Below are 11,664 nucleotides of genomic sequence, written 5' to 3'. Positions count from 1 at the left end.
GCTAATTCCAGGTCTTTCTGAAGCTCTCCACAAGTGGTCCTTGGCTCTTGGACAACTCTTAAAAATTTCATGTCATTAGCACCTCTAGTAATATATTTACTGAGAAAAATGCTGACGTGTTCAATACTTATTTTACCCGCTGTATATTTTTAGTTAGCAGATTATGAGTTAATGATTTTGGTTAGCTGTGCCCACCACTGTCAGTGACAGATTAATCATAGTCAGGTGGTTTTTTTACCATCTTAGCTAACAATGTTGTGGTTTGAATCTTTGGATTGCATAATAAARAGAAAATGTATTTTAGAGAGTTGCTCCAGAGGAAACTGAGATAAACACAGTTTTAAAAGTGTTTTGTTAACATGACAGTTTGTTAAACTCCTCAAACTTTCACTCAACACTTGATCTTTGATCATCAGATAAACAGCAGGACACCCTGTGCTCTCTGACGTGGGTGGTGAGCAGCCTAACCTGCCTGCTTTATCACCTCTGAGTCATTCAGTGAATGAAAAGAACAAGTAGGTTCAGAGYAAAGCTAGGACTCTGGGTTTCCCCTTTGAGTCCAGGATTATGAAACTCCACAGCTTCTTTCTTCTTTCTGTCTTTTTAAGCCTGATCTAAAAAAAAACCACACCCACAGATCATGCTTCTGTGACACAAGAACAGATTATTCATACAAATATTAGAAAGTTGGGTGAGTCGCAGAAAGTGAAAAAAATGGTTTGTGGGCGGCATGAGGGAAATGAAAAACATCAAAACAAAAAGTTACTGTTCGTTCACTCCCTATCTTAACATCTGTCACCTCCTCTGTTTTTCCTAGTCATTGTACCCAAACTTTAAACCATAACAGGTCCCACTGCCGTCTCATAAACCTTCCCTTTTACTCCTGCTGCTGTCATGTTCTCCTCTGAGCACAGAGCTCTTACAGCTAACAGTGGAAGWAATGTTTAGCAAATCATCTTTTTCACTAACTTTTAAAAATGTTAGCAGATCAGTTAGCTTCCACTAAATTATGTTTTTTACAACTTTACGTAGTCTAACAGCTAGCTAACAAGCTAACATCAACAGGTTTGTGTCAGACCCACCAGTCTTCAGCTGGAAGAAGGTGTGACACAATGACACAGTTTATAGGCAGAAAAAAAAAAACCCCAGCAGAACCAGACATGGCGTGAATAAAGCACAATGCTCTACAGAGGAGTGAAATGAAGCTGACAGTTTCACAAACTTTCTGTTGTACCAACGTAATCAGAAGACTTGTAAATTACAGCTGGCAGATTATTTTAATCGGCCGACGTTAAGTTTATATGAAGACGCTGCCAGTGTCGGACTAACGTCCTTATTCATTATTTCCACTTCTCTTAACAAAGTACTCAAGTTTATATTTCAAAATAAGAGCAACATCAGTCAGTAATGTTTATTTATTTATTTAATTATTTGAGATATTTGAAAAAAGGGAGGACTAAATGTTACATTACCATTTCATTAAAAAACAAAATCAGTTTTGGCTGTTAAAATTAATGTGAAAGTCAAAGAGAAAGAAAAACAAAAGAGAAGAACCAACCTTTCAAAACATAAAAATAAAAAAAYGGAGCAAATACAATTAGCCAGTCTTTATGCTTGAGAAACAYCTACTTTGAGTCTGCAGAGAAGCYCTTCTCAGGCAGAGACTGCAGAAAAATACTGAAAACAGTGGAAACACAAGGCAAGAAACAAACTAAACACAAAAAATACAGGATCTAAAACACTAAGAGATAAACATAAATAGATACAGTGAAGCATCATTGACCAAGACAAAGCTACAAAGTAAAATGATACTGGATTCATGCATGTACCAAATACTGCATACATTTTAGGAAACCTAAGTGACCTTGAACAGGACCATTTTAATCTGATTTAATGAAAATTTTATGGTTTTGTGTCTTTTCAAAAACTTTCGGTTTTGACAAGACAGCATTTCAAGCATTTAGGGCACATTCAGGAAATGTGAGTCATGTAATCTTTGCCCTACAAACCATGATGTGTTAAATAACTTTCATTTGGACAAAGACAGCTACTTGCTGTGAAGCTACACATTATTAGAAAAATTTGTGACTACAATAATAGAGTAAAATATCAAATGTATATGAGCTGCTCTTATATATTATCTATGGCAGTGCCCAATGATGCCATGATAATATCAGTTGTATTTAAAAAAAAGAGGTTCTGTCATTACAGCACTTGTTCACAAAACAGCTGGGGGCATGTATAGGAGTGGGGGTCCAGCTGATTGCCATATTTATAATTTTTTATGCAGTTTGTGTTTTTGATTATTTGCAATACTTGTATTAATACTGCACACACTGATACAGAGGTGTTGATAACATTTTTATATATGATGCAGCTCCACTGAATTTGGGTAAATAATCTAAAAATATAACAATAAAACAATTTTAAACACTTTTTAGACCAATGACTGATTTTTTATTTATTATTTTATGTTTGTTGTCAGTTGTTTCACAGGATGTTGAGACCATGAAGTGCAGCTATGAGTTCATCGGCTTTATTTAAAGGAAGACTTGATTTCAAGAACACGTAAGTTGAATGTGATGTTGCTTAATAATCAGTAGTAACATGTTAACAAACTTGGTGATTGAGAGAATATTCAGATAAATTACATCAAACTGCAAAACAATTTTTACAACAAATCTTTTACTTTGGGTCATCCCTGTGTTTGCCTGTGAAGAACACTACGTTTTTCTTTTACCCTGTTTGTAAACTCAGACTTTTTTTTTCTTGTCTTTTTCAGGATTCATCTATCTGAACCAGAACCTGATTCAGAACTGGGTTCAGAACTGGATTCTAACACTCAGTGTGAGCCCAGCTGTTTGTCCTTGAGGAGCAATCATTCAAAGGCTGAACCTCTTCTGTTTACCGGAGGACTCTACACATCTAAAAAAGGTTTACCGGTTCAATCAGACAGCTTTAATATCAGGTATTTAAGACTGAACACACCTTTCTGCCCTGATCACTCACTGAATTTGCTGAAAAYTTTTAAACTGAAATGCTAAAGTTAAAACATGCCAAACAGAAGCAAAAATTAGCTGAACAGAAGATGTCAATATATTAGCTTGAAACTAAACTCATCAAACCAGTAGCTAAATGTTAAAATCAGTTAAAACCATAACTAAAGCTAGATTAAGCAAAACTGTGCCTAAAATAAAAAGTTAGCAATACAGTAACTTCAACTAAACTTATCAACAGTAGCTAAAAACTGAACGTAGCAAAACAGCAGCTAATGATTAAAATCAGCTAAAAACTTATGTAGGGGTTTTAAACGCTAAAATTAAACAAACTCTGTAAGAAATGTTTAATTTTCACCTTAAGGGGGCACCACTAAAGTTTTTGTAGTAAAACTTCAGAAAAACTTTCTTTTAAAATTCAATCTCTAAATATGAAGGCGTTTAATTCTTTCAGTTTAATGACGGCGTGAGACAAGGAAATACAGACGGAGACAAATCACATTTGGAAATTCATCCGTGTATTATTTAAAATGAGGTTCAGAGGGAAATATATGCWTTACAAGTCATTTYTCAGACAAAAACACACTYATAATCAGTTCCGTAAACTTGATCAAGGAGTGACGTAAGTAGTCTGACATGGCTACCATGTGAATAACTTTCTAACATATTTCAGTGGGACACTACTCGCTATTCCTAAGCGTACAGTCAACAAAGAAGGAGCTCAGGGGAAGAAGAATGAACATTGATTAWACTCTGATCTGATTTAAATCTTTGAACACACCATCAGATTAATTAAGCAGGATGTTTCCTACTGGCAAAGTTTGTAGACACCAGAACGGATACTTCTATGGTAATTGGGTGGCMCGTGAAGTCCAACCGAGTCTGTGACTTAGCTGTGCAGAAGTTCCCTGGTCATCTGGTTTGYCGGGCTTCATTCACTGGAGATGTTGTCCAGGGCACCGCAGYGGCTGCCTTCCTTGCGGGCACACTGGTGGTTGTCCGACTTGAATTAAATCAGTCTCATCGTTTTCAAACAATGTAAATCTCCTTCCTGAAAAGCACCTTCAGATTAAACTACAAAAAGGAAAAGGCTGGAAAAAGAATGGCCTCGCCCCGRGATGGGGGGAAGCTGGAGCTGAAAAAAACTACTGCTCTCTCCTCAAATGCTTCTTAGAACTCTACACATGGCAGAACAATGAAAAACTCCCTGTTCACAACAGAACTTCTCATTGGTTAAGACTTTCTGCGGTGGTCACATGACCTATCCGGACATGTAACAGAAGAACAGAGTAATAATTAATCAAAACCAGATCAAGTTACTAAACAATGTCATGATTATTACAGTAATTAAATCAGAGTACCAAGGTATTGTTTTGACACTTAGAGGCTTTTTATAGTTATAAATGGAAAACATGGGTGAAAAATAAAATGTTTTCAGGGTTAATACATGGTGCAAAATAAAATGTCCACAGGGTGGCGTTGCTGACCCACAGATAAATCTGATGGGAGTCTTTTGATGCTTTGTCTCTTCTTGTTTAACATCAGGGGCCCTTTGATGTCAAACAATGTTTGTTCCAGTCTTATTCTGAAAGAGGTGATAAACAAATTAACTGGCAACAAGAAGTCTAGTCTTTGTTCTAAGGCCTACGGGAGAAGTATCAGATGAATTAACAGGAACAATAGTTTGACTGTCTTCTTGTTGAGAAGATATTCACATTTCCGCTACACTTAGATTAAAAAAAGTTAGCAAATGTGTAGCTAAAATATAAAATTAGTAATAGAGTAAATTTTAACCTAAACATTACCTAAAAGGTAATCAGCTAAAACTATTGCTAACAGCTAGAATAAGTAAAACTGTATCCAAAATAAAGTTAGCAATATGTTAGCTTATAACTAAACTTAGCAAAACAGTAGCTGAAATCTAAAATCATCTAAAAAGCATAACTAAAATCTTGAGTATGAAAAAATAAGCTAAAAGACATTATTTTAAAACTAAACTCATCAAAACAGTAGCTAAAAATTAACTACACCTTCGGGACGTTTTCTAGCAGTTCCAGTGGTCCAGCTGTTCAAAAACCTGAAATGGGAACATTGAGTCTCTGATGGTGAATTAAGTCAGATGGTAAAGGCTCCCACATACTCAGGTGTGCGGTCCGTGAGCCATGCAGACTACGCGCATATTGTCCACAAATGTTTGAGACTTGATACTCGAGTGTACTGACCGCCTGACAAAGTCTTTGATTTCTCGCAATTTCAGTCATGATGTTAAGGACAGTTTGCATTTTAGCTTTAAAACAACAAAAGAACAGAACTTACCTTACTCTGAATCAGCTATTTCCTCACACAAATTTGTTCCTCACTGAAAGTCCTTATATTCCTTCTTTGACGCATCGTAAAGTTTTCTAGTCTCCTCCATGAGACACTCTTCAAATTTTGACTCCATTTTGTCCACAAATGACACCGATTCTCAACTTTATCATCTTGGTGTCGTATCCAAAACAGTTCAACGTGAACTTGCTGGTTATTTTATTGTGCCACACTGCGGATGTGGACGTAAAAAATAGATCTCTGTGCGGATCAGTCCGGCGGATGGCTGCATTGAGTCCGCCTCGAGTCCTGCGCGGACCTCCGCTGAGCGAAGTACACCTGAGTATGTGGGGGCCTTAAGGGACCACAACATAACACCATTCCATTGACGTCATCTTTCTCGCCAGTGTTGAATTTCCTTTGTCTGGGTTCAACAAACAGCTCCGGGGCAGGACTAGATGGCTGTACAGTATTTGAGGGAAACCGTAGGTGATATATATTTATTTGAACATGGTCTTTCTCTACCAGGACCTTTCATGGACCAGAATCATGTGAGCTGGAACCTCGCTTTGAAGCTGAAGCCAGGGGATTGTTCTTAAAGAGCAACCAAACGGAGGCTGAGTATCTTCTGAAAGAATGTCATCCATATCTGTACCTGAGGTGAGGAAATGAAATGGTCCATTTGAAGTTTTTAGTAAAAACAAAGCAGAAGAAAGAAATGTCACTTAAGTTAGTTTATATCTCAGCTGAATAAAACAGAAGGCTCTTTTGTCTAAAACATTTTGAATTGTCTTTGAGATTATAAACTAATGCAAAAACAGTTAAACTAATGTTCCTATAAAAAACAATAGAATTCAGTGAAACGAGTGAGAAAACCCAGACCTCATTGGAGTTCTGCAGCTCAGACACACATCACTGTAGAAACATTAAGAAAAGTAGAAATTGTAATTGTAATCCTACTAGATCTGGTTCACTTCCCTGGACCTTTACCTTGTGTTTGTCTTTGCGTGGACAGCCAGAAAGGGAGCTAATTCTTCATGATTCCTCCACAGAGTGGACCAGCAGACCTCTAAGGGTCCGAGTACTGAGTCTGCCCAGCAGCATCAATCCCAGCTGGACTCCATTTTTATGGTGTGTACATGCCCAACAAGTCCTTTATCTGTTGTGTCCGGTATCATCTCCATGCTTGACTTTGTAAACCAGTGGACAGTCTGTCCAACTTGCAGACTAGTGTACTGCCTGTCCAACATGTAGACCAATGGACAGTCTGTCCAATGTGTGGATCAGTGGACAATCCAACATGTAGACCAGTGGATAGTCTGTCCAATATGTAGACCAGTGGATAGTCTGTCCAGTATGTAGACCAGTGGACAGTCTGTCCAACATGTAGACCAATGGACAGTCTGTCCAATGTGTAGATCAGTGGACAATCCAACATGTAGACCAGTGGATAGTCTGTCCAATATGTAGACCAGTGGATAGTCTGTCCAGTATGTAGACCAGTGGACAGTCTGTCCAACATGTAGACCAATGGACAGTCTGTCCAATGTGTAGATCAGTGGACAATCCAACATGTAGACCAGTGGATAGTCTGTCCAATATGTAGACCAGTGGACAGTCTGTCCAACATGTAGACCAGTGGACAGTCTGTCCAACATGGATCTGATGTCTCAATCAGATGTTATTCTGTTCCAGCTGCTGGAGGACAACATGCTCACTTTTGTGAAGAACGAGCTGAAGAAGATCCAGAAGATTCTGAGTCCAGACTACCCAGAATGCTCAGAGAGCCAGGGTGACGATGAGGTGTTGGAGGGTGAGGATGAAGAACAGAAGAGGAGCACAGAGTCACTGATGAAGGTCACAGTTTACTTCCTGAGGAGGATGAAGCAGGATGAGCTGGCTGAGCGTCTGCAGAGAAGTAAGATTTCTATGAACATTTAATCTGAAGAAAAAGAGAATATTATAATTACAGTGGGGAAATATTAATCCCCTCTGGATTTTTTTCATCACATGAATGTCTGAAATTTTGGTCCTCAAAAACTCTAAATCCTTTAAGGTTTCTTGGCTGCTGCTTAGCAAATCAAAGTTTCAGCTCCACAGATTTTTGACAGAACTGAGATCCTCAAGGTCCACTGTCCTGAATGTTTAAGTTGTTCAAAATGAATGAATGAATGAATGAATGAATGAATGAATGAATGAATGAATGAGTCAGTCACTTTTATTTAACCAAATTGAGCCCATTGAGATCAAGATCTCTTTTCCAAGGGTGACCTGATCAAGAGGTCAGCAGCACATGTCACAGGGTAGTTGAAAATGTTAGATTGTAGAAAGAAAGAAATATACATATAATTCAGTAGCATTAAACAGATTTAGACAATGAGTAGAACAAACAATGTAGATGAGGCAAAGTAGTAATCTGTGCATTAACAGTTGTTTCAAGACTTAATTAAATGACATTTGACAGTTAAATTACCAAGTTTAGGTGGCGGTCTGATCCTCGGCTACAGAAGCTGGCTCTAGGGACATGGAATGTCACCTCTCTGGTGGGGAAGGAGCCTAAGCTGGCCTGGTGTGTGAGGTTGAGAGGTTCCGACTAGACATAGTTGGACTCACCTCAACGCACCGCTCTGGCTCTGGAACCAGTCTCCTCGAGAGGGGTTGGACACTCTTCCACTCTGGAGTTGCCCATGCTGAGAGGCTCTGAGCAGGAGTGGGCATACTTAATGCCCCCATCTTGGTGCCTGTATGTTGGGATTCACCCCGGTGAACGAGAGGGTAGCCTCCCTTCGCCTACGGGTGGKGGGATGGGTCCTGACTGTTGTTTGTGCCTATGCGCCTAAAAGCAGTTCAGATTACCCACTCTATTTGCAGTCCTTGGAGGGAGTGCTGGAGAGCACTCCTAACGGGGACTCCCTCGTTCTGCTGGGGGACTTCAACGCTCACTTGGATAATGACAGTGAGACCTGGAGAGGTGTGGTTGGGAGGAATGCCACCCCCTCCCCGATCTGAACCCGAGTGGTGTTTTGTTATTGGACTTCTGTGCTCGTCATGGATTGTCCATAACGAACACCATGTATAAGCATAAGGGTGTTCATATGTGCTCTTGGCACCAGGACACCCTAGGCTGCAGTTTGATGATCAAATTTTGTTGTCATTTCATCTGATCTGCGGCCACATGTTTTGGACACTCGGGTGAAGAGAGGGGCGGAGCTGTCAACTGACCACTACCTGGTGGTGAGTTGGCTCCGTTGGGGGGGAGGATGCCGGTCAGACTTGGCAGACCCAAACATATAGTGAGGGTCTGCTGGGAACATCTCTCAGAGTCTTCCATTAGACGGAGCTTCAACTCACACCTCCGGAGGAACTTCAAACACATTCCGAGGGAGGTAGGGGACATTGAGTCTGAGTGGGCCATGTTCCGTACCTCCATTGTAAAGGCGGCTTACCTGAGCTTTGGCCAAAAGGTTGTCAGTGCTTGTCGTGGCGGCAACCCTCGAACCCGCTGGTGGACACCAGTGGTGAGGGATGCTGTCAGGCTGAAGAAGGAGTCCTATTGGGTCTTTTTGGCCTGTGAGACTCTGGAAGAAGTCGATAGGTAACAGCAGTCCAAGCGGATTGCAGCTCGGGTGGTCGCTGAGGCTAAAACACGGGCATGGGAGGAGTTTGGAGAGGCCATGGAAAAAGACTTCCGTACAGCTTTGGTGCGATTTGGGGAGGGGGGGCAGTTCGCGTGGGGATGGTGCGCTGCTGACCTTAACTCGGCACGTTGTGGGTCGGTGGGTTGGTGGGCGGAATACTTCGAGAACCTCCTCAATCCTACCGACACGTCTTCCCATGAGGAAGCAGAGCCTGAGGACCCTGGATTGGACTCTCCAATCTCTGGTGCTGAGGTCACCGAGGTGGTTAAAAAGCTCCTTGGTGGCAGGGCGCTGGGGGTGGATGAGATTCGCCTGGAGTTCCTTAGGGCTCTGGATGTTGTGGGGTTGCATTGGTTGAGGCGACTCTACAATATTGCGTGTACAACGGGGGCAGTTCCCCTGGATTGGCAGACTGGGGTGGTGGTCCCCCTATTTAAAAAGGGGACAGCAGAGTGTGTTCCAGCTAAAGGGGGATCACACTTCTGAGCCTCCCCGGTAAGGTCTGTTCAGGGTTTCTGGGGAGGAGTTGGATAGTTGAATCTCAGATTCAGGAAGAGCAGTGTGGTTTTCGTCCTGTCGTGGAATAGCGGACCAGCTCTACACCCTCAGCAGGGTCCTGGAGGGTGCATGGGAGTTCGCCCAACCAGTCTACATGTGTTTTATGGACTTGGAGAAGGCGTTCGACCGTGTCCCTCGGGGACTCCTGTGGGGTGTACTCCGGGAGTATGGGGTACTGGGCCCATTGATGCGGGCTGTTAGGTCCCTGTACGATCGGTGCCAGAGCTTGGTCCGCATTGCCGGTTGTAAGTCGGACTCATTTCCAGTTAGAGTTGGACTCCACCAAGGTTGCCTTTGTCACCGATTCTATTCATAATTGTTATGGACAGAATGGACAGGTGTTGAGGGGATCCATTTTGGTGACCTTAGGGTCACATCTCTGCTTTTTGTGGATGGTGTGGTCCGATTGGCTTCATCAGATCGTGATCTCCAGCTCTCACTGGAACGGTTCGCAGCCGAGTGTGACGCGGCCGGGATGAGGATCAGTGCCTCCAAATCCGAGACCATGGTCTTGAGATGGAAAAGGGTAGCGTGCCGCCTCCGGGTCAGGGAGGAGTTCCTGCCCCAAGTGGAAGAGTTTAAGTATTTCAGGGTCTTGTTCACGAATGAGGGAAGAATGGAGCAGGAGATCAACAGGCGGATTGGTGCTGCGTCTGCAGTGGTGTGGGTGCTGTACCGGTCTGTCGTGGTGAAGCGAGAGCTGAGCCAGAAGGCAAAGCTCTCAATTTACCAGTCGGTCTACGTTCCTTCCTTCATCTATGGTCACGAACTTTGGGTAGTGACCGAAAGAATGAGATCGCGGATACAAGCGGCCGAAATGAGTTTCCTTCGCAGGGTGTCTGGGCTATCCCTTAGAGAAAGGGTGAAAATCTCAGTCATCTGGGAGGGACTCAGACTAGAGCGTCCAGTCTGAGTCACATCCCACTGGGAGGAGGCCCAGAGGAAGATCCAGGCCACGCTGGAGGGACTATGTTTCTCGGCTGGTCTGTGAATGCCTTGGGATTTTCCCGGATGAGCTGGCCCAAGTGGCTGTGGAGAGGGAAGTCTGGGTCTCTCTGCTTAGGCTGCTGCCCCGCAACCATACCCCGGATAAGCGGCAGGAAACGGACGGGCGGACTGACGGAGTTCATTTCAGTTAGAAGACATGAACTGTAGGGTGAAGAGTTCATGTTGAAAAACAGTTCTTCATACTACGACTTCTATATGGCCGCCATTTTACATTTATAATTTGACTGTACTATATGTTGGAGATCACATCAAATTTCATCTCAATAAGTCACAAAATGGCTGAATTAGAGCTTTTTATCTACTTAGCAGTATCTGTTAGCTTGAAATTGTGATTAGCATTTAGCATGTTTTTGGATCAATTCTAGCTACGATCAAAAAAAATTCTGCTCAATATTAAAACAGCAGAATGAGAGCCATTTGAAAGTGGCTCAGTTTTGGTATGGTTTATGTGGTGCTGGCCCATGCATGGACCACCTCTGGTCAACCACATCTGAGCCAGTAAAGGGCCATAATGTTTTGCAGTATCTGGACTGAGTGTGGGCCAGAACTGGGCCTGACAAATTATGCTATGTACAGAAAAACAAACCCAAAACATAATCCTTCCACCTCCATGCTTGATTTGACTTGAGATGGTGTTTCTTTAGTCAGACTTAACATTTTTCTTCCTCCGAACACGCTGGGTAAAGATGATGCCAAAGGCTCAATTTTGGTCTAATCTTTAGCAGTTTGTCTCAAACCATTTCTGAATCATTTAGATGTTGACTGTTAGTCTTCAGACGGGCCTGCACATGGGCCTTCTTGAATATGGGGGACCTTGAGGACACTGCAAAAATTTAAATCCATCATCGCAAAATGTGGTTGAATTCTGTGGTCCCACCTGCCTTCACATCATTAGTAATCTCCCACTGCTTCTTGGGGGTTATACAGTAACTTGTGGCAATCTCATAATGCAAGGATCCAAGAAGATAGAAGTAGCAATGGGCCTCATGCAAGAACATGTTCGTATTCTTATCCTAAATTTCTCTTACTTTTGTTCGTACAAAGGGTTCGTACGAACGTGTCACGTCAGATTCAACAAACTCTTCTATCTTCAGGAAAAGTGTGTAAATGAGCTGCGTAAATTCCACCTGTTCTATCCAGCTGCTCGTGCACGCGAG

General features: G+C 42.2%; 1 protein-coding gene across 1 annotated transcript in view; it reads left to right on the top strand.

Moving 5' to 3' along the window:
- Window positions 1-2,493: 2,493 nt before the first annotated feature.
- The window catches only part of LOC106519029 (protein NLRC3), a 17,475-nt gene continuing 8,304 nt past the window's right edge, over window positions 2,494-11,664 (top strand). Inside the window, exons 1-5 of the mRNA XM_014010507.1 lie at window positions 2,494-2,568; window positions 2,783-2,968; window positions 5,832-5,963; window positions 6,356-6,434; window positions 6,999-7,221. Of these exons, the coding sequence (XP_013865961.1) occupies window positions 2,522-2,568; window positions 2,783-2,968; window positions 5,832-5,963; window positions 6,356-6,434; window positions 6,999-7,221 (667 nt within the window). The 5' untranslated portion in view covers window positions 2,494-2,521. The remainder of the gene's footprint in view (window positions 2,569-2,782; window positions 2,969-5,831; window positions 5,964-6,355; window positions 6,435-6,998; window positions 7,222-11,664) is intronic.

Source organism: Austrofundulus limnaeus, unplaced genomic scaffold (assembly GCF_001266775.1).
Source record: "Austrofundulus limnaeus strain Quisiro unplaced genomic scaffold, Austrofundulus_limnaeus-1.0 Scaffold70, whole genome shotgun sequence".
NCBI classification, from domain to species: domain Eukaryota; kingdom Metazoa; phylum Chordata; class Actinopteri; order Cyprinodontiformes; family Rivulidae; genus Austrofundulus; species Austrofundulus limnaeus.
This window is presented reverse-complemented; position numbering and strand designations above follow the sequence as displayed.